Here is a 21,187-nt window from a genome sequence, read left to right as displayed (position 1 = left end):
CACCCTCTTTATGTCTTACTTACCGAGAACAGTCAGTTTAGTTCCCTGGCCGAAGTAGGCTTCGCCATTGGCACAGAGCTTCAGCTTGATATCAAAAAGCTCTGAGCTGAACTTAAACTAGACTTGAGTGCAGTAAGTTTCATAAAGACACAATAACAACATTTTTTCAAATTGCTCTGATTTCTTACCTAAAACTGTTAACTTTGTTCCTCCACCGAAGAAAGCTTCATAACTACCAGAGTCACAGTGAACTTGATCAGTGCTCAAACAGCCCAACATGCTGCCTTTACTTTGAAACGTTGCTTTTTAGTTTTGTACTAAATGTAACTTCCCTTTTAAAACCCAACAACTGCAGCCGGTTTTTAACAAGTTGTATACAATACAGACATCTCAATAACCACCTTCTTTATGTCTTACTTACCGAGAACAGTCAGTTTAGTTCCCTGCCCGAAGTAGGCTTCGCCAATGGCACAGAGCTTCAGCTTGATATCAAAAAGCTCTGAGCTGAACTTAAACTAGACTTGCGTGCTGTAAATTTCATAAAGACATAATAACAACGTTTTTTTTTTTTTTAAATTGCTCTGATTTCTTACCTAAAACTGTTAACTTTGTTCCTCCACCGAAGAAAGCTTCAAAACCACTAGAGTCACAGTGAATTTGATCAGTGCTCAAACAGCCCAACATGCTGCCTTTACTTTGAAATTTTAGCTTTTAGTTTTGTAATAAATATAACTGTCATTTAAAACCAACAACTACAACCTGTTTTTTTGTTTTCTTTACAATACAGACATCTAGATAAGACTTTATGTTAACTTACCGAGAACAGTCAGTTTAGTTCCCTGGCCGAAGTAGGCTTCAGCCTGACACAGTGTTTAAGCTTAAGAACAAAAAGCTCTGAGCTGAACATAAACAAAACTTAAGTTCTGTATATCTCTTAAAACAACATTTAAATTACAATGTTTTTCCCCCCATTTGTTTTGATTTCTTACCTAAAACTGTTAACTTTGTTCCTCCACCAAAGTAAGCCTCTTCAGTAGAGTCACAGTGAACCTGATCAGTGCTCAAACAGCCCAACATGCTGCTTTTACTTTAACTCTTTTCTTTTTAGTTTTATAATAAATGGAGCTTTCTTTTCAAACTAACAGCCTGTTTTTTAGGTGCAAGAATCTTTTAAAAACCTCTCAATAACCACCCTGTTAGACTTTATGTTAGAACCGGTTTGTTTCTTGGTTGAAATAGGCTTCGAAGTGATGTTTAAGCTTAAGAACAAAGAGCTCTGAGCAGAACTTAAACTAGACTTGAGTGCTGTAAGTTTTATAAAGACACAATAACAAAGGTTTTTAAAATTGTTCTGTTTTCTTACCTAAAACGGTTAACTTTGTTCCTCCACCGAAGAAAGCTTCACCACCACCAGAGTCACAGTGAACCTGATCAGTGCTCAAACGACCTAACATGCTGCTTTTACTTTGAATCTTTAGCTTTAGATGCTTTTAAATGAACTATATTGTATTGAATGTCACTTTTTTTAAAATCCTGAACCAAGATTTGCTGCTCTGCGGTCTAGTTTTTACAAGTTTGATGTAAAAACAAAAGTTTTTCCTTCAACATTCAACCTGTTTGTTCACGTTTTACTTCTCTTACAGGAGAATTAATCAGAAGAACATTTGACGTCTTACTTACCGAGAACAGTCAGTTTAGTTCCCTGGCCGAAGTAGGCTTCGTAATTGGCACAGAGCTTCAGGTTAATATCAAAAAGCTCTGAGCTGAACTTAAAGTTTCTTAATGCACCACTCCAATAACAAAGCTTTATAAATTACATTAGTTCAGTTTGAAACATCCTTGACTCACCCAACACAGTCAGTTTAGTTCCTTTTCCAAAGTAAGCCTCGTTTGCATTGTCACAGTGCAGAAATACTGAGCATGAAACTCTGGAGTCTTTCTTTTTCAGGTTTTTACTGATACGTCTGTTTATACTAAGACTCTAAAGCAATGTGACATTTATCAAAACACAGTAATAAACTTAAATATTTACCTAAAACCGTCAGTTTGGTTCCTTGGCCAAAGTAAGCGGGTTCATTGTAGGTCACAGTGTTCTCACTTCAGCTCAAAAGGTCAACTTTCTCACAACTACAGTTTTTTCTGTCACTTTCATACCAACATTTCAACCTTTGTGAGTTTGTTGCAGTGAAGTGAATCAGGGAGAGATCCTACTTACCCAGAACAGTGAGTTTTGTTCCCTTTCCAAAGTAAGCTTCAGATCCAGTGTCACACTGAATGTCTCCTCTACCAAAAAGTCTCTAAACTTTCCATCATCAGCATGTTGAGATGTGTGATAAAGTGTGATAATCCAGAGGATGAAGAAGGTTTAAACATGCAGGATGAGCTTCATAATGTCCACATTGGTTGTTTATGTCAAGATGAGTAAAAGAAGCATCCCAATGCTCCACTAAATGTATTTTTAAAAACTCAAATTCAGCTAAATTTTCTTATTTATGTTGACTTTCCAGAGCTAGTTTGTCCTGACATCTCACACACCTTCAGATTATTGATGTTTCTGCTCTCCCAGGTCTCCCAGGTAGTTTATAGCCGTCTACACAATGGGTGTTAATGGGAGGAGGTTTTTGTACGGCGGCTCTATTGGATTGTATCACCGTGGCCCCCTGTCCCCACGATGAAAAAGCATCACACAAAAACCTAAAGCGTGTTTGGTTGTCACCCCTCTCCTCCTCCCCCCACCCGGCTCCTCCATATCTCAGCCTCCATCTCTCTCTGTGAGAGAGCAGCTGTGCTGACGGCTCAACGGCCTCCAACCTCACTGCTGCTATTTCTGTGACAGCTAAGAAAAGAAGCAGAACGCAGGGAAGGAAAAGGGAAGCTGCTCTTTGTTTGTGTTTGTTTGTATCTGTTCAGAGGGAGGGACGTCTCTGCTGGTCACACCTCTTTATCTCTTTATCCTCCCAGTTAGCAGTGAACCCAGGACTCACATTTACTGACAGATGGGAGTCATACTGTAGGTGGTGCTCTTTAAAAAGAGCACTGAGTAAAATGTCATGGCATAAAAGCTTCCAATTTATGGTACAAAGTTTTTAAAAGTTACGAGTAAAAGTCCTGCATTAAAAAGTGCATAAGTATTGGCATCAAAATGTACATAAAGTACCAAAAGTAAATGTACTCTTTATGCAGAATGGCCCGTTTCAGAATCATATATTATCGGATCATAATTATTGATGCATTAATATGTAAGCATCACTTTAATGTTGCAGCTGGTAAATTCATTTGTTGATTATATTTAGTATTTATAATGAGAATCTGCAAAGTAACTAAAGATGCCAAATAAATACAGTGGAGTAAATATTCCCCATCGTAAAGTATGAAGTAGCATAGAATGGAAATACTCAAGTAAAGTGCAAGTACCTCAAAACTGTACATGAGTAAATATACTGCACAATGAGCTAAATGCTATGATATGTGACATTCAATGAATAGTCTATGTTTAAATATCTGTTCCTATAAAATAAACATATTAAAATTAGACATATGAATACATCAGTGGTGGACGAAGTACTCAGATCTTATACTTCAGTAAAAGTAGTAATACCAGTGTAGAAGTACTTCTACTGCTACTACTCATTAAGCACAAAGACCCATTTCAGAATAATATATATTATTGTATTATAATTAGTGATGCATTAATGTGTTCATCCCTTTATTGTTGCAGCTGGTAAAGCTTGTGAATTTCACTCAACTCAATAAAGTTTTATCTTAATCGATAATAATACATGATACATTATTTGTTAATTGTATTTTGTATTATTAATCTAAATAGTCAAAGTAACTAAAGTTATTAATTAAATGTGGAGTAAAAAGTGCATTGCTTGCCTCTGAATTGTAGTGGAGAAGAAGTATAAAGAAGCAGGAAAAGGAAATACTCAAGTAACGTACAATACCTCTAAATTGTACTCAAGTAGTACTTGAGTATATATACTTTCCACTGCTGGAATTAATTTATTTTATTGATTAATTTATTACTGTCTGTTGAAGTTTTACACTGTACATTTATTTTTATCTTTTATTATTGAAGATGAGTATTAAACCAAATGATTGGTATTACAACTAGGGTGCTCTTATTCAAAATAAAACCTTTATGTTCTTTTGATATCTACTTAAAGAGGATCTATCATGCTCATTTTCAGGTACATACTTGTATTTTGAGTTTCTATTAGAACTAATGTTCAAAAAACGCTTTTCCTCCCTCTGGTCAACCGAACCAAACTCTTCGGACTCCGCTCCAGCTCCGCTCTAACTAGCTTTGTTTCAGGGCGTGCCAAACTGGCTGCTAGGCAGGTATTATGCAAATGTGTTACTTGGTGACATCACCACGTTACGGAAGAAAAGGTGGGACTTCAAGCGAGGCGTTTCAGGCAGTTCAGGAGCAGTGTTTCTGTGGGGGAGAGAAACTCTCTTTGGCCTGCCTGCCAATAAACAGCATGACATACTCAGTTCTCAGATGACTAAACCTCTGAGCAGCAGCTGTTGTAAGTGGTAGGAGGTTTTAGTGAAGCAGTTGTATTAAACCACATCACTGTGTACTAGCAGCGCAGAAATACACAGCTGAGTCTGATGAATTCACTTTGCGAATGATCAGAGATCCTTTCATTGTGCCTCCTCCAATCTGGAACCTGGAGTTTTTAAACTGCTCCTCGTAGTTCGGTTTAGCGTCGAGGACCTTGTACCCGATGAAGATCATAGACCGACCGCTCTGTTGGTGCTGGTACCACAGCATCACCTGAAGGCCGCTGTCATCATGGCTGCAGTCGATCGTGAGCTCCTCAGTCCCTTCCTTCACTACTTGAGAAGAGGACTGTTCAAAGGTTACGCTCTCCACTTTTCCTGTGAAGAGTCAATTTATGTTATTAGTGAGGAGGTAAAGTTGTGATTTATAGGAATTCATCTTGAATAAACACAGTGGTGCAGATGTGCAGATTTTCAGAGAAAAGTCATACAACATTCAATCAGACTTACGTGTGAGCACAAGCAGTAAAAATCCAAACGTGTATAAAGCTGGAGGCATCCTGGAAACTTAAATCAAGGTCTGTGCAACAGTGACAAATAAATTCACAATTGTTTTCATCTTAAATTTGCAATGACGGCATAAAGGCCGACTGAAATCTGATATCAGAGGTGGAGCCATACATCACACCTCCTCTTCCCCACCTTCTTCCTCTGCTCGCAGCTCATCTTGTAAAGCTTCTTCTTTTTTTTAAATTCAGATCACAAATGAATACATACCTATATTTTCTGGTGGATTTTCTTGATGTAGTGGTTTTAAGAATATAAACGGCTGACTGTAAGCTGTGAGTGATTCTGGAAAATATTTAAAGAGTGTGAGAAACTAAAATCAAAGCTGTAAAAACTAAAGCTTGATATATATACTACATACCGGTACATACATTACATTCATGTTCCATTCATGAAGAAAAGGCGGGACTTCAAGCGAGGCGTTTCAGGCCGTTCAGGAGCAGTGTTTCTGTGGGGGAGATTAACTACCTTTGACCTGGACTTTGGGCTTTGCAACTCTGCAGACCTTTAACATGCACAAAAAAACTATACAACAGACTAAAGGGGAAGGAAAAAGCACAAAAGCATCTCTTTAATTATGAGATGTTATAAGCATTTTTATGATGTTATGTAAGTTGTTCTGTAGAGGTCACGTACATGTAAATTTCAGCTTATTCAGTCTAATTCTTCACTATGATTCAATATTAATACCACTTTAATTATCTGACTTGACCTTTTGACATTTCTTGACTTCTGAAAAGCTCAAGGTGATTTAAAAAAAATTAAATTTAAGTGTAATCCCACATGAACCCTGTAGAGGTCAGCGTATGATAACCTCTTAAACTTGATAAACTTTTATCTTTTCTTCCTGCACACAGTTTATTTCACTATAATTCAAACAGAGACTAAAAGCACTAAATGACACAGATGAGAGAAACTCAGGAAGACAATAATACTGAATGAGTCGAGTAATCTTTACCACGTTAACACCTGCTCACTTATCTGAGCTGATCAGCGTTGTGGTGCTGCAGGAACATCATGACAAACGATGAAGCATTCTTGTACCTTTTTAATGAATTAATAAACAATTTTTCTGTCATATTTTCACGTCACATTGATGTTGAACAGAGTTCAGCTCAGAGTTGAACTCATGAAGCCTCCTCGTGCATCCCTCCTCCCCATCATCTCTCCCTGGTTTCTTCTTCAGGTTGTTGTTTAGCTGCTGAGGCTTTCTGAACCACTGTGCTCTCCTGGAGGCGCAGTAATACACAGCTGAGTCTGCAGCCTCCACAGGGTGGATCTGCAGAGAGGACTGAAGCACTGCAGGCCGCGACATGGTGTACTTGGATTTGTTGAAAGGAACTTCAATGCTCCACGCGTTATTACTGAGAGAAGATGTTACCATCTGTATTTCCCCGCTGCTGCTGCTCTGTCTGTACCAGTACATGTAGTAATAGTCACTATCATCTTGTTCACACTGCATAGTTACAGACGGCTCTCCTTCACGGCTGATTATAGAGGGAGGCTGGTCGATTTTTACACCAATGGAGGAATCTGGAAAACAAGAAGTGAATTAACAACTTCAACAAGGAATAATACGAACAAAACTTTAATTTCAACTGAATTTAAATGTTCTTACGGGTGAAAATGAGAACGGCAACGAAGAGCAGCTTCATTTTGACAGTAAAAAACTACATACAATCACAACTGTGTCTTCAGGTGGACCTTACTGTGCTGCTGCAGTCTAAACGTATGAAATAAGAAAGTCTGAGGGAGTTTCTCAGTGCAGCCACAGTCTCCTAGTGGACACTGACAGCAACTAAAAGTTCCTGCTCAAGAGCACTGTGACACCCTGAGCAGCAGCTGTTGTAAGTGGTAGGAGGTTTTAGTGAAGCAGTTGTATTAAACCACATCACTGTGTACTAGCAGCGCAGAAATACACAGCTGAGTCTGATGAATTCACTTTGTGAATGATCAGAGATCCTCTCTTTGTGCCTCCTTTAATCTGGAACCTGGGGGTTTTAAACTGCTCCTCGTAGTCCGGTGTACCCTGGAGGACCGTGTACCCGATGAGGCTCATAGACCGACCGCTCTGTCGGTGCTGGTACCACAGCATCGTACTAAGGCTGCTGTCATCATGGCTGCAGTCGATCGTGAGCTCCTCAGTCCCTTCCTTCACTACTTGAGAAGAGGACTGTTCAAAGGTTACGCTCTCCACTTTTCCTGTGAGGATTCAATTTATGTTATTAGTGAGGAGGTAAAGTTGTGATTTATAGGAATTCATCTTGAATAAACACAGTGGTGCAGATGTGAAAACTTTCAGAGAAAAGTCATACAACATTCAATCAGACTTACGTGTGAGCACAAGCAGTAAAAATCCAAACGTGTATAAAGCTGGAGGCATCCTGGAAACTTAAATCAAGGTCTGTGCAACAGTGACAAATAAATTCACAATTGTTTTCATCTTAAATTTGCAATGACAGCATAAAGGCAGACTGAAATCTGGTATCAGAGGTGGAGCCATACATCACACCTCCTCTTCCTCACCTTCTTCCTCTGCTCGCAGCTCATCTTGTAAAGCTTCTTCTTTTTTAAATTCAGATCTCAAATGAATACATACCTATATTTCCTGGTGGATTTTCTTGGTGTAGTGGTTTTAAGAATAGAAACAGCTGACTGTAAGCTGTTGTAAGAGTGATTCTGGAAAATATTTAAAGAACTAAAACCAAAGCTGTGAAAACTAAAGCTTGATGAATTTACTACTACGAGCATTTGTAATTGTGTTGTGTTCATTTAGGTTTGAGAGGAACCTTTCAGTGTGTATTTAATTTGTTCTAGTTTTAAGAAATACATAACCTCTTTGACCCAGTGAGAAAAGGATGGAGGAGTGCGTTGTTTCCATTTTTGGAGAATCAAACGTCTCGCAAGGAGTGTAGTAAAACCAATGACCACACAGGCCTTACCTGGTAGGCGAGCATTGGATTCCTTTGGTATTATGAGTTGTGTTACTCTTCACAAAATGATGCTTTATTATTGACAATAAAGATCCATTACTTGTTCTGTAAATGTGTATTGAATTTAAAGGGACTGTTTGTAAGAATCAGAAATGCTTGTTAACAGCGACACCTGTGGCCGTTAAATCAACGAAGTCAGCGTCGGGCTCGAGCTTGTGCTCGCTCTAAATAGACATGAACGAGCATCGCTCAAAACAGTGAGGCGACACACGTCAGCTAAAACCACAATATCACTCTATATTTCAGCTGCTTGGCAGTAATGTTATGTCCCCTTTAATATATACATGCATTTTGGTACATGATTGTGTTCATATTATACAAATATTTGTGTTTTTGCAGTAAATGCATTCACATTAGCAGAGTGTTCAGTTACTTTATTATATAATGAATCAAAAGTCCCATCAAATAGCAATACAATACATGAATCATACCCCATTAAACAGCATCATATTCTCAGTTCTCAGATGAGTAAACCTCTGAGCAGCAGCTGTTGTAAGTGGTAGGAGGTTTTAGTGAAGCAGTTGTATTAAACCACATCACTGTGTACTAGCAGCGCAGAAATACACAGCTGAGTCGGATGAATTCACTTTGCGAATGATCAGAGATCCTCTCATTGTGCCTCCTCCAATCTGGAACCTGGAGTTTTGAAACTGCTCCTCGTAGTCCGGTGAATTATGGAGAAACTTGTACCCGATGAGGCTCATAGACCGACCGCTCTGTTGGTGCTGGTACCACAGCATCACCTGAAGGCTGCTGTCATCATGGCTGCAGTCGATCCTGAGCTCCTCAGTCCCTTCCTTCACTACTTGAGAAGAGGACTGTTCAAAAGTTACACTCTCCACTTTTCCTGTGAGGAGTCAATTTATGTTATTAGTGAGGAGGTAAAGTTTACATTCAAGCAATGTGAGATATAGGAATTGATCTTGAAATACCATAAACACAGTGGTGCAGATGTTACAGAGACAGCGACACTTAATATTCAGAGAAAAGTCAGACTTACGTGTGAGCACAAGCAGTAAAAATCCAAATGTGTATAAAGCTGGAGGCATCCTGGAAACTTAAATCAAGGTCTGTGCAACAGTGACAAATAAATTCACAGTTGTTTTCATCTTAAATTTGCAATGACGGCATAAAGGCCGACTGAAATCTGGTATCAGAGGTGGAGCCATACATCACACCTCCTCTTCCCCACCTTCTTCCTCTGCTCGCAGCTCATTTTGTAAAGCTTCTTCTTTGTTTTAAATTCAGATCTCAAATGAATACATACATATATTTTCTGGTGGATTTTCTTGGTGTAGTGGTTTTAAGAATAGAAACGGCTGACTGTAAGCTGTGAGTGATTCTGTAAAATATTTAAAGAGTGTGAGGAACTAAAACCAAAGCTGTGGAAACTAAAGCTTGATGAATTTACTACTACGAGCCTTTGTAATTATGTTATTGTGTTAATTTATGTGACATTGGTATCTCTGGGTCGTCAGTTAGTGTTGAAAAAAACCCGTATAAATGGCAGAGATTGATGATTAGTGCCTGGAAACGACTTGTTGTGAAGTGAATGCAATAGAATGGGGCAGGGTGAATGTGACATCTAGTGGCTGAATGCTATCAATGTTATCAATAGCACCTTTAAGTCAGTCCGTAGTCAGTTGTGTAAATAAAGTTGTTTAAAAGCAGACCACACCAATGCAGTGCCCTTTTGCATTAAGACAGGGTTATCTGCATGTTTTCATTCCCACCAAAGACAAGAAGAACTCGTCCATCAGAAATTAGAATAGAAGTAATGAAAGAAGAAGCTATGAAATGTATGTGACCATCTATTGTTTTCTTGTCACAGCAAATGTTTACAGTTTTGAAAAGATATTCATAGCTGGCTTTCATTGAAAATTAATAGTTAACAATTAACAGTATGTCCCTTTTAGTGTATCCAACATATTTCATTATTTCATTACTTCCATTACTTGTTCTGTAAATGTGTATTGAATTTAAAGGGACTGTTTGTAAGAATCAGAAATGCTTGTTAACAGCAACACCTGTGGCCGTTAAATCAACGAAAGTCAGCATCGGGCTTGTGCTCGCTCTAAATAGACATGAACGAGCATCGCTCAAAACAGTGAGGCGACACACGTCAGCTAAAACCACAATATCACTCTATATTTCAGCTGCTTGGCAGTAATGTTATGTCCCCTTTAATATATACATGCATTTTGGTACATGATTGTGTTCATATTATATAAATATTTGTGTTTTTGCAGTAAATGCATTCACATTAGCAGAGAGTTCAGTTACTTTATTATATAATTAATCAAAAGTCCCATCAAATAGCAATACAATACATGAATCATACGCCATTAAACAGCATCATATTCTCAGTTCTCAGATGACTAAACCTCTGAGCAGCAGCTGTTGTAAGTGGTAGGAGGTTTTAGTGAAGCAGTTGTATTAAACCACATCACTGTGTACTAGCAGCGCAGAAATACACAGCTGAGTCTGATGAATTCACTTTGCGAATGATCAGATATCCTCTCATTGTGCCTCCTCCAATCTGGAACCTGGAGTTTTTAAACTGCTCCTCGTAGTTCGGTTTAGCGTCGAGGACCTTGTACCCGATGAGGCTCATAGACCGACCGCTCTGTTGGTGCTGGTACCACAGCATCGTATTAAGGTTGCTGTCATCATGGCTGCAGTCGATCCTGAGTTCCTCAGTCCCTTCCTTCACTACTTGAGAAGAGGACTGTTCAAAGGTTACACTCTCCACTTTTCCTGTGAGGAGAGTCAATTTATGTTATTAGTGAGGAGGTAAAGTTTACATTCAAGCAATGTGAGATATAGGAATTCATCTTGAAATACCATAAACACAGTGGTGCAGATGTTACAGAGACAGCGACACTTAATATTCAGAGAAAAGTCAGACTTACGTGTGAGCACAAGCAGTAAAAATCCAAATGTGTATAAAGCTGGAGGCATCCTGGAAACTTAAATCAAGGTCTGTGCAACAGTGACAAATAAATTCACAGTTGTTTTCATCTTAAATTTGCAATGACGGCATAAAGGCCGACTGAAATCTGGTATCAGAGGTGGAGCCATACATCACACCTCCTCTTCCTCACCTTCTTCCTCTGCTCGCAGCTCATCTTGTAAAGCTTCTTCTTTATATTTTTATTTCAGATCACAAATGAATACATACCTATATTTTCTGGTGGATTTTCTTGGTGTAGTGGTTTTAAGAATAGAAACAGCTGACTGTAAGCTGTTGTAAGAGTGATTCTGGAAAATATTTAAAGAACTAAAACCAAAGCTGTGAAAACTAAAGCTTGATGAATTTACTACTACGAGCATTTGTAATTGTGTTGTGTTCATTTAGGTTTGAGAGGAACCTTTAAGTGTGTATTTAATTTGTTCTAGTTTTAAGAAATACATAACCTCTTTGACCCAGTGAGAAAAGGATGGAGGAGTGCGTTGTTTCCATTTTAGGAGAATCAAACGTCTCGCAAGGAGTGTAGTAAAACCAATGACCACACAGGCCTTACCTGGTAGGCGAGCATTGGATTCCTTTGGTATTATGAGTTGTGTTACTCTTCACAAAAATATGTTTTATTATTGACAATAAAGATCCATTACTTGTTCTGTAAATGTCTATTGAATTTAAAGGGACTGTTTGTAAGAATCAGAAATGCTTGTTAACAGCGACACCTGTGGCCGTTAAATCAACGAAGTCAGCGTCGGGCTCGAGCTTGTGCTCGCTCTAAATAGACATGAACGAGCATCGCTCAAAACAGTGAGGCGACACACGTCAGCTAAAACCACAATATCACTCTATATTTCAGCTGCTTGGCAGTAATGTTATGTCCCCTTTAATATATACATGCATTTTGGTACATGATTGTGTTCATATTATACAAATATTTGTGTTTTTGCAGTAAATGCATTCACATTAGCAGAGAGTTCAGTTACTTTATTATATAATGAATCAAAAGTCCCATCAAATAGCAATACAATACATGAATCATACGCCATTAAACAGCATCATATTCTCAGTTCTCAGATGAGTAAACCTCTGAGCAGCAGCTGTTGTAAGTGGTAGGAGGTTTTAGTGAAGCAGTTGTATTAAACCACATCACTGTGTACTAGCAGCGCAGAAATACACAGCTGAGTTTGATGAATTCACTTTGTGAATGATCAGAGATCCTCTCTTTGTGCCTCCTTTAATCTGGAACCTGATGCTTTTAAACTGCTCCTCGTAGTCCGGTGTACCCTGGAGGACCGTGTACCCAATGAGGCTCATAGACCGACCGCTCTGTTGGTGCTGGTACCACAGCATCCTATTAAGGCTGCTGTCATCATGGCTGCAGTCGATCCTGAGCTCCTCAGTCCCTTCCTTCACTACTTGAGAAGAGGACTGTTCAAAGGTTACACTCTCCACTTTTCCTGTGAGGAGTCAATTTATGTTATTAGTGAGGAGGTAAAGTTGTGATTTATAGGAATTCATCTTGAATAAACACAGTGGTGCAGATGTGCAGACTTTCAGAGAAAAGTCATACAACATTCAATCAGACTTACGTGTGAGCACAAGCAGTAAAAATCCAAATGTGTATAAAGCTGGAGGCATCCTGGAAACTTAAATCAAGGTCTGTGCAACAGTGACAAATAAATTCACAATTGTTTTCATCTTAAATTTGCAATGACAGCATAAAGGCCGACTGAAATCTGGTATCAGAGGTGGAGCCATACATCACACCTCCTCTTCCTCACCTTCTTCCTCTGCTCGCAGCTCATCTTGTAAAGCTTCTTCTTTATATTTTTATTTCAGATCACAAATGAATACATACCTATATTTTCTGATGGATTTTCTTGGTGTAGTGGTTTTAAGAATAGAAACAGCTGACTGTAAGCTGTTGTAAGAGTGATTCTGGAAAATATTTAAAGAACTAAAACCAAAGCTGTGAAAACTAAAGCTTGATGAATTTACTACTACGAGCATTTGTAATTGTGTTGTGTTCATTTAGGTTTGAGAGGAACCTTTAAGTGTGTATTTAATATTTTCTAGTTTTAAGAAATACATAACCTCTTTGACCCAGTGAGAAAAGGATGGAGGAGTGCGTTGTTTCCATTTTAGGAGAATCAAACGCCTCGCAAGGAGTGTAGTAAAACCAATGACCACACAGGCCTTACCTGGTAGGCGAGCATTGGATTCCTTTGGTATTATGAGTTGTGTTACTCTTCACAAAATGATGCTTTATTATTGACAATAAAGATCCATTACTTGTTCTGTAAATGTGTATTGAATTTAAAGGGACTGTTTGTAAGAATCAGAAATGCTTGTTAACAGCGACACCTGTGGCCGTTAAATCAACGAGAGTCAGCGTCGGGCTCGAGCTTGTGCTCGCTCTAAATAGACATGAACGAGCATCGCTCAAAACAGTGAGGCGACACACGTCAGCTAAAACCACAATATCACTCTATATTTCAGCTGCTTGGCAGTAATGTTATGTCCCCTTTAATATATACATGCATTTTGGTACATGATTGTGTTCATATTATATAAATATTTGTGTTTTTGCAGTAAATGCATTCACATTAGCAGAGTGTTCAGTTACTTTATTATATAATTAATCAAAAGTCCCATCAAATAGCAATACAATACATGAATCATACGCCATTAAACAGCATCATATTCTCAGTTCTCAGATGACTAAACCTCTGAGCAGCAGCTGTTGTAAGTGGTAGGAGGTTTTAGTGAAGCAGTTGTATTAAACCACATCACTGTGTACTAGCAGCGCAGAAATACACAGCTGAGTCTGATGAATTCACTTTGTGAATGATCAGAGATCCTCTCATTTTGCCTCCTTCAATCTGGAACCTGGAGTTTTTAAACTGCTCCTCGTAGTTCGGTTTAGCGTCGAGGACCTTGTACCCGATGAGGCTCATAGACTGACCGCTCTGTTGGTGCTGGTACCAGAGCATCGCCTGAAGGTTGCTGCCGTCATGGCTGCAGTTGATCCTGAGCTCCTCAGTCCCTTCCTTCACTACTTGAGAAGAGGACTGTTCAAAGGTTACACTCTCCACTTTTCCTGTGAGGAGAGTCAATTTATGTTATTAGTGAGGAGGTAAAGTTCAAGCAATGTGAGATATAGGAATTCATCTTGAAATACCATAAACACAGTGGTGCAGATGTTACAGAGACAGCGACACTTAATATTCAGAGAAAAGTCAGACTTACGTGTGAGCACAAGCAGTAAAAATCCAAATGTGTATAAAGCTGGAGGCATCCTGGAAACTTAAATCAAGGTCTGTGCAACAGTGACAAATAAATTCACAGTTGTTTTCATCTTAAATTTGCAATGACGGCATAAAGGCTGACTGAAATCTGGTATCAGAGGTGGAGCCATACATCACACCTCCTCTTCCCCACCTTCTTCCTCTGCTCGCAGCTCATCTTGTAAAGCTTCTTCTTTTTTTAAATTCAGATCTCAAATGAATACATACCTATATTTTCTGGTGGATTTTCTTGGTGTAGTGGTTTTAAGAATAGAAACGGCTGACTGTAAGCTGTGAGTGATTCTGGAAAATATTTAAAGAGTGTGAGGAACTAAAACCAAAGCTGTGGAAACTAAAGCTTGATACATACTACATACCGGTACATACATTACATTCATGTTCCACAGTATGAATTGGAAAAACTTTGTGATTCCCTGACTTTAATCTATAGCACCATCATCAGGTCAGATGGTACATGATTGTGTTCATGATATTATACAAATATTTGTGTTTTTGCAGTAAATGCATTCACATTAGCAGAGTGTTCAGTTACTTTATTATATAATTAATCAAAAGTCCCATCAAATAGCAATACAATACATGAATCATACGCCATTAAACAGCATCATATTCTCAGTTCTCAGATGAGTAAACCTCTGAGCAGCAGCTGTTGTAAGTGGTAGGAGGTTTTAGTGAAGCAGTTGTATTAAACCACATCACTGTGTACTAGCAGCGCAGAAATACACAGCTGAGTCTGATGAATTCACTTTGTGAATGATCAGAGATCCTCTCATTGTGCCTCCTTTAATCTGGAAACTGATGCTTTTAAACTGCTCCTCATAGTTCGGTTCACCGTCGAGGACCGTGTACCCGATGAGGCTCATAGACCGACCGCTCTGTTGGTGCTGGTACCACAGCATCGTATCAAGGTTGCTTTTATCATGGCTGCAGTCGATCCTGAGCTCCTCAGTCCCTTCCTTCACTACTTGAGAAGAGGACTGTTCAACGGTTACACTCTCCACTTTTCCTGTGAGGAGTCAATTTATGTTATTAGTGAGGAGGTCAAGTTTACATTCAAGCAATGTGATTTATAGGAATTCATCTTGAAATACCATAAACACAGTGGTGCAGATGTTACAGAGACAGCGACACTTAATATTCAGAGAAAAGTCAGACTTACGTGTGAGCACAAGCAGTAAAAATCCAAATGTGTATAAAGCTGGAGGCATCCTGGAAACTTAAATCAAGGTCTGTGCAACAGTGACAAATAAATTCACAGTTGTTTTCATCTTAAATTTGCAATGACAGCATAAAGGCAGACTGAAATCTGGTATCAGAGGTGGAGCCATACATCACACCTCCTCTTCCTCACCTTCTTCCTCTGCTCTTATGATTCTTTTGTGTTGTATAACTGTTGACAAAATTATGTTTTATTATTGACAATAAAGATCCATCACTTGTTCTGTAAATATTGAATTGAAATATTTCACTGATGTGATTGGATGAAACCTGATGACTCAGTGGAACGTGATTGGTCACAGTTTAATTAGGGCTTTTATAATCTGACAAGGCTCCACATACTCCTGACACATTTGACAAGTGATGCATGTCCAAACTCCCACTGTCCTGGACACATAAATTACTAATAAAATACTAATTTAGCTCATCAAAGTTGAGAATGACTGCCCAGAACAGCTGTTGCTGCTTCAGGACGGCTATCTAGAGAGGAATTATAATGTTTTGGTTTGCTCCAAGCTGCTAGTGGAGTCTATTTATTATTGTTCCTCACACAAATGCACACTTGAGTTTCCCCATTCCTGCTTTATGGGACTCTTTCAAAAGGTTTACTCTTTTCTAAATCATCAGGAATCCCAGCCTCACCTCACCATGGTAACAATTAGCTTGTGCTAATATGTAGCTATATTGTGCGTTAATGTTTTGTTGTTGTAAAGTGCCCTTTGGCTAAGCTAGCTAGCTACGTTTGGCTAAACCAGGGGTCAGCAACCTTTACTATCAAAAGAGACATTTACTATCAAAAGAGACCTTTACTATCAAAAGAGACCTTTACTATCAAAAGAGACATTTACTATCTAAAGAGACATTTACTATCAAAAGAGACATTTACTATCAGAAGAGACATTTACTATCAAAAGAGACATTTACTATCAAAAGAGACATTTACTATCAAAAGAGACATTTACTATCAGAAGAGACATTTACTATCAAAAGAGACATTTACTATCAAAAGAGACATTTACTATCAAAAGAGATATTTACTATCAAAAGAGACATTTACTCTCAAAAGAGACATTTACTATCAAAAGAGACATTTACTATCAAAAGAGACATTTACTATCAAAAGAGACATTTTAGGCAAAATAATAAATAAAAGATCTGTCTGGAGCCGCAAAACATTTGAGCATTGTGATGAAGGTAACACAGTTTATAGTCTAAGTATATAGTATATAAGTCTAATGCAGTGAGGGCCAAAGAGCAGATGTACTACGGAGTATTAGGGCCACATTGAGGGAAAAAACATCTGAGAAATCCAGAATAAAGTCATAACATTACCAGAATAAAATTATAATTTAACAAGAAAAAAAGTCATATTACGAGAATAAAGCCATAACTTTACGAGAAAAAAGTTGTAATATAACAAGAATAAAGTCATAACTTTAGGATAAATAAAGTCATAACTTTACGAGATTTTTTTTTATATATTACAAGAATAAAAAGAAAATAACTTGTAAAATTACTACTTTATAATATTGACTTTATACTCATAATACTCCGATTTTTTTCTCTTAAACTTATGACTTTTTTCTCATATTACAACTTTTTTTCTCATAAACTTATGACTCTATTCTCGTAATATTGTGACTTTATTCTCATAATCTCAGATTAATTTTTTTTCCTCAATGTGGCCTTAATACTCCGTCGTGCCGTCGTGCCATAGACCTACAACAATGATAAATTCAAATGAAAATGTAAACAAAAAACAGTTATTCATTTCCATGTTTATAAATCCACAGGGAGCCACTGGAGAGGAGCTGAAGAGCTGCATGTGGCTCCAGAGCAGCAGGTTGCTGACCCCTGACCCCTGGGCTCAGCTAACTAATGGTTATGACATTGGGATAGTTAACCGTTATGAAGCTAACGTTTGGATAGTGAACAGTGCTTCTCTGCTATTTCTTTTTGCTCACAGAGTTTAATAGATGACAGTCAGCTACTTACTGATCTAAGCTGGCTAACGTTACTGTTTGGGGTCCTTTAATTTTATGGAACATTAACAGTTTTTGCTCTCATCTACAGTTATTCAGACTCCTCACATCAACGGTCGTCTGAAGTTTTCCTGTTCTGCTTTTGGCTTCTTTGGGGAATTACAGCTTCACCACACTAAGGTAAGAGTTTCTTGCTACTGCTAACATTTAGCTGTAGTTTTACTACAAGCTGATGTTTTGGTTTTGTTCAGTCAGTGTTTGCCTGCTTGGTTGGCTGCTGGTTAACGTTTCCAAAGAGTATAGAAATACAGAGACGAAACTCTGGTGTTTTTTGACATCATTCGCTGCCGCCATTTTGGACTGAAAACGCATATTGTATTTATAATATTTTATAATTATTTTTTGGAGTGGCTGAGCTTTTCTTTTGGTTGTTTGGTACTTATATGATCCTTTCATTCTGATGATTTTGGTGAAATATGAATACATACTGTATGGTTCAGTAACTTATATTGAATCTTTTGGGTAGAAATAGTATTGTCTCCCCCTAGGTTGTAGGTTGTGTGTTTGCTTGTGGGGAGTTATCAGAAAAACATACTCTTTATTCACAACAACATGGTGGCTGACTGAATGTACATTTAAAGTTCAGAATTACAACAAAAATCATAGTTTCCTTTTTTGAGGACTTATTTTTTGTAGTGTTTTTGTAAATGGCAGCACTTGATTTGTTTAAATTGGGGAATCTGAAATTGATTTCTTCTGATGAAATACACTTGTAATACAATCTGACTGTATATTGCAGCCATAAATACCAGCCCATTTCATTGTGTGCTTCAAATGTTACTTATCAGTAAAATGACTTGAATGCTTTCATGTTTGATTCTTTGAGGAAGAACTACATTATTTTCATTCTGTTTAAAAATCAGTCTCTGTTGTCAGAAAAGGTATTTAACAGTTTGAAGCAAATTGTAGCAGCATTTCTCTCAGGATGAAAACAACAGAGGAAACAGAGAGCAGGGTTTTTAGTGTTGGGGTGCCATTAAACCACATCACTGTGTACTGGCAGCGCAGTAATACACAGCTGAGTCTGATAGGTTCACACTGTTAATAATCAGAGCTCCTGTTTGGATTCCTTCTCTTGTGATCTTGAACCGATCTTCAAACTGCTTCTCATGGTCGGGGTCACTGCCACTGTAGCTGTTTCCAATCAAGCTCATCAAACCTCTCTCTGTTTGCTGGTACCAGAGCATTACATACATGTTGCTATCATCATGACTGCAATTAATTTCCACTCTGGTTGTGTCGTTGACTATTCTTGGATGAGATGGCTGAAACTTCACACTTTTAGCTCCATCTGTGGGAAAAACAGATTTGGAAAGTAGTCGTTATAGAAGCCATGGTGAAAAATAAAATTAGCAAAACAATGAAATAGTTATTTTTGCAGTTAATGTCATTACATGGAAGCAAGATGAGAAGAAAACCGATCACAGTTGGAGACATCCTCCAGGTTTGCTCTGCTGTGACAGAAACAGCTTCCTTCAGTGAGAGTCTGTATAAAGAGAGAGACACTGTGTCATGTGAAAAGATGAGGGTTTTTAGTGAGGGAGTGGCATTAAACCACATCACTGTGTACTGGCAGCGCAGAAATACACAGCTGAGTCGGATAGGTTCACACTGTTAATAATCAGAGCTCCTTTTTGGGTTTCTTCTCTTGTTATCTGAAACCGAACTTCAAACTCCTTCTCATAGCTGGGGTCACTGCCGAAGCTGTATCCAATTAAATTAATCAGGCCGCTCTTTGTTTGTTGGTACCAGAGCATTAAATTAAGACTGGTATCATTATGACTGCATTTAATTTCTACTCTGGCTTTGTCGTTGACTATTCTGGGATGAGACGGCTGAAAGGTCACACTCGCACAGTTAGCTTGATCTGTGGGAAAAACAGATTTGGAAAGTAGTCGTTATAGAAGCCATGGTGAAAAATAAAATTAGCAGCACAATTAAATAGTTATTTTTGCAGTTAATGTCATTACATGGAAGCAAGATGAGAAGAAAACCGATCACAGTTGGAGACATCCTCCAGGTTTGCTCTGCTGTGACAGAAACAACTTCCTTCAGTGAGAGTCTGTATAAAGAGAGAGACACTGTGTCATGTGAAAAGATGAGGGTTTTTAGTGAGGGAGTGGCATTAAACCACATCACTGTGTACTGGCAGCGCAGAAATACACAGCTGAGTCGGATAGGTTCACACTGTTAATAATCAGAGCTCCTTTTTGGGTTTCTTCTCTTGTTATCTGAAACCGAACTTTAAACTCCTTCTCATGGTTGGGGTCAGTGCCACTGTAGCCGTATCCAATTAAATTAATCAAGCCGCTCTTTGTTTGTTGGTACCAGAGCATTACATTAAGACTGGTATCATTATGACTGCATTTAATTTCTACCCTGGCTGTGTCGTTGACTATTCTGGGATGAGATGGCTGAAACGTCACACTCCCACAGTTAGCTTGATCTGTGGGAAAAACAGATTTGGAAAGTAGTCGTTATAGAAGCCATGGTGAAAAATAAAATTAGCAACACAGTTAAATAGTTATTTTTGCAGTTAATGTCATTACATGGAAGCAAGATGAGAAGAAAACCGATCACAGTTGGAGACATCCTCCAGGTTTGCTCTGCTGTGACAGAAACAGCTTCCTTCAGTGAGAGTCTGTATAAAGAGAGAGACACTGTGTCATGTGAAAAGATGAGGGTTTTTAGTGAGGGAGTGGCATTAAACCACATCACTGTGTACTGGCAGCGCAGAAATACACAGCTGAGTCTGACAGGTCTGCTTTGTGTATAATCAGAGCTCCTCTCACTGTGTTTTCTCTTGTCAGGTTGAACCGTTCTTTAAACTGATCCTCATGGGTTTGGGGGCTGTTTGCATATCCATACCCAATGAGGGTCATAGACAGACTGTCCTGGACCTTTCTTTGCTGATACCAGAGCATTGTTGTGAGGGTAGTGTCCTCATGACTGCACTTAATCTGGACCTCAGTGCTCTCCTTCACTATCTGGGGAGGAGATTGGTCAAATGTAACAGCGCTCACCTGACCTGTGGAGAAAGCAGATTTAGAAAATCTTATTAATGCAAAACAAAAACGAGAAAATATCATTTTTAGCGTGACTGTTTAGCGTCTTATTATAATCTATGTAGTGACTACTTTTATGTAATTCAGGATGACATTTGAGATCTTACAATAAAAACAGATGAAGAAATAAACAAAGGTTTGCACAGATGAAGACATCGTCAGGCACTGATGTGAGAATGTATTTCCCTGAGAATGATAAGTCTCAGGGTGTAGAGGTGGTGTTGGGGTTAATTCATCACCACATCCTCTTGATAAAAGCTGCATACCATGTGCTGTGCCTCCACCTATCGGTTGAATCTTTTCTTCAGGACCCTGCTCTACTATATTTTGCTTTCTTAATTACAATGATCTGAAGATGAACATCCTCCCTAAGACCTGATAAAAATGTCACACTTCTCTCACCTACTGAGAGAGGTCTTTATCTACATTATGGCTGCAAGAGGTCAGTCGTCTCAAACAAAAACATGGATATTATTGTATTATTTCTTTTATGCCCTCTAGATTACAGACATGCATA

The 21,187-nt window shown here is 38.5% G+C and overlaps 1 protein-coding gene and 4 gene segments (V, D, J or C); all 5 read right to left on the bottom strand.

Moving 5' to 3' along the window:
- LOC119504433 (T cell receptor beta chain MC.7.G5-like) overlaps window positions 1-21,187 on the bottom strand; it is a 98,219-nt gene that overhangs the window by 6,105 nt on the left and 70,927 nt on the right. For all 4 annotated transcript variants that reach the window (XM_037796535.1, XM_037796537.1, XM_037796536.1 and 1 more), the window contains 3 exons: window positions 20,155-20,246; window positions 19,176-19,472; window positions 15,217-15,220 (listed from right to left, as the gene is read on the bottom strand). In XM_037796535.1, coding sequence (XP_037652463.1) covers window positions 15,217-15,220; window positions 19,176-19,472; window positions 20,155-20,246 — 393 coding nt within the window. The remainder of the gene's footprint in view (window positions 1-15,216; window positions 15,221-19,175; window positions 19,473-20,154; window positions 20,247-21,187) is intronic.
- LOC119504457 lies at window positions 6,480-7,835 on the bottom strand. The segment is given in 2 exon segments: window positions 6,480-7,281; window positions 7,414-7,835. Coding segments are annotated over 2 exon segments (360 nt in total).
- On the bottom strand, window positions 8,395-9,815 carry LOC119504460. The segment is given in 2 exon segments: window positions 8,395-8,919; window positions 9,073-9,815. Coding segments are annotated over 2 exon segments (360 nt in total).
- LOC119504456 lies at window positions 12,076-12,831 on the bottom strand. The segment is given in 2 exon segments: window positions 12,076-12,494; window positions 12,627-12,831. Coding segments are annotated over 2 exon segments (360 nt in total).
- On the bottom strand, window positions 13,592-15,039 carry LOC119504459. The segment is given in 2 exon segments: window positions 13,592-14,137; window positions 14,287-15,039. Coding segments are annotated over 2 exon segments (360 nt in total).

Source organism: Sebastes umbrosus, chromosome 16, assembly GCF_015220745.1.
Source record: "Sebastes umbrosus isolate fSebUmb1 chromosome 16, fSebUmb1.pri, whole genome shotgun sequence".
Lineage (NCBI taxonomy): Eukaryota > Metazoa > Chordata > Actinopteri > Perciformes > Sebastidae > Sebastes > Sebastes umbrosus.
This window is presented reverse-complemented; position numbering and strand designations above follow the sequence as displayed.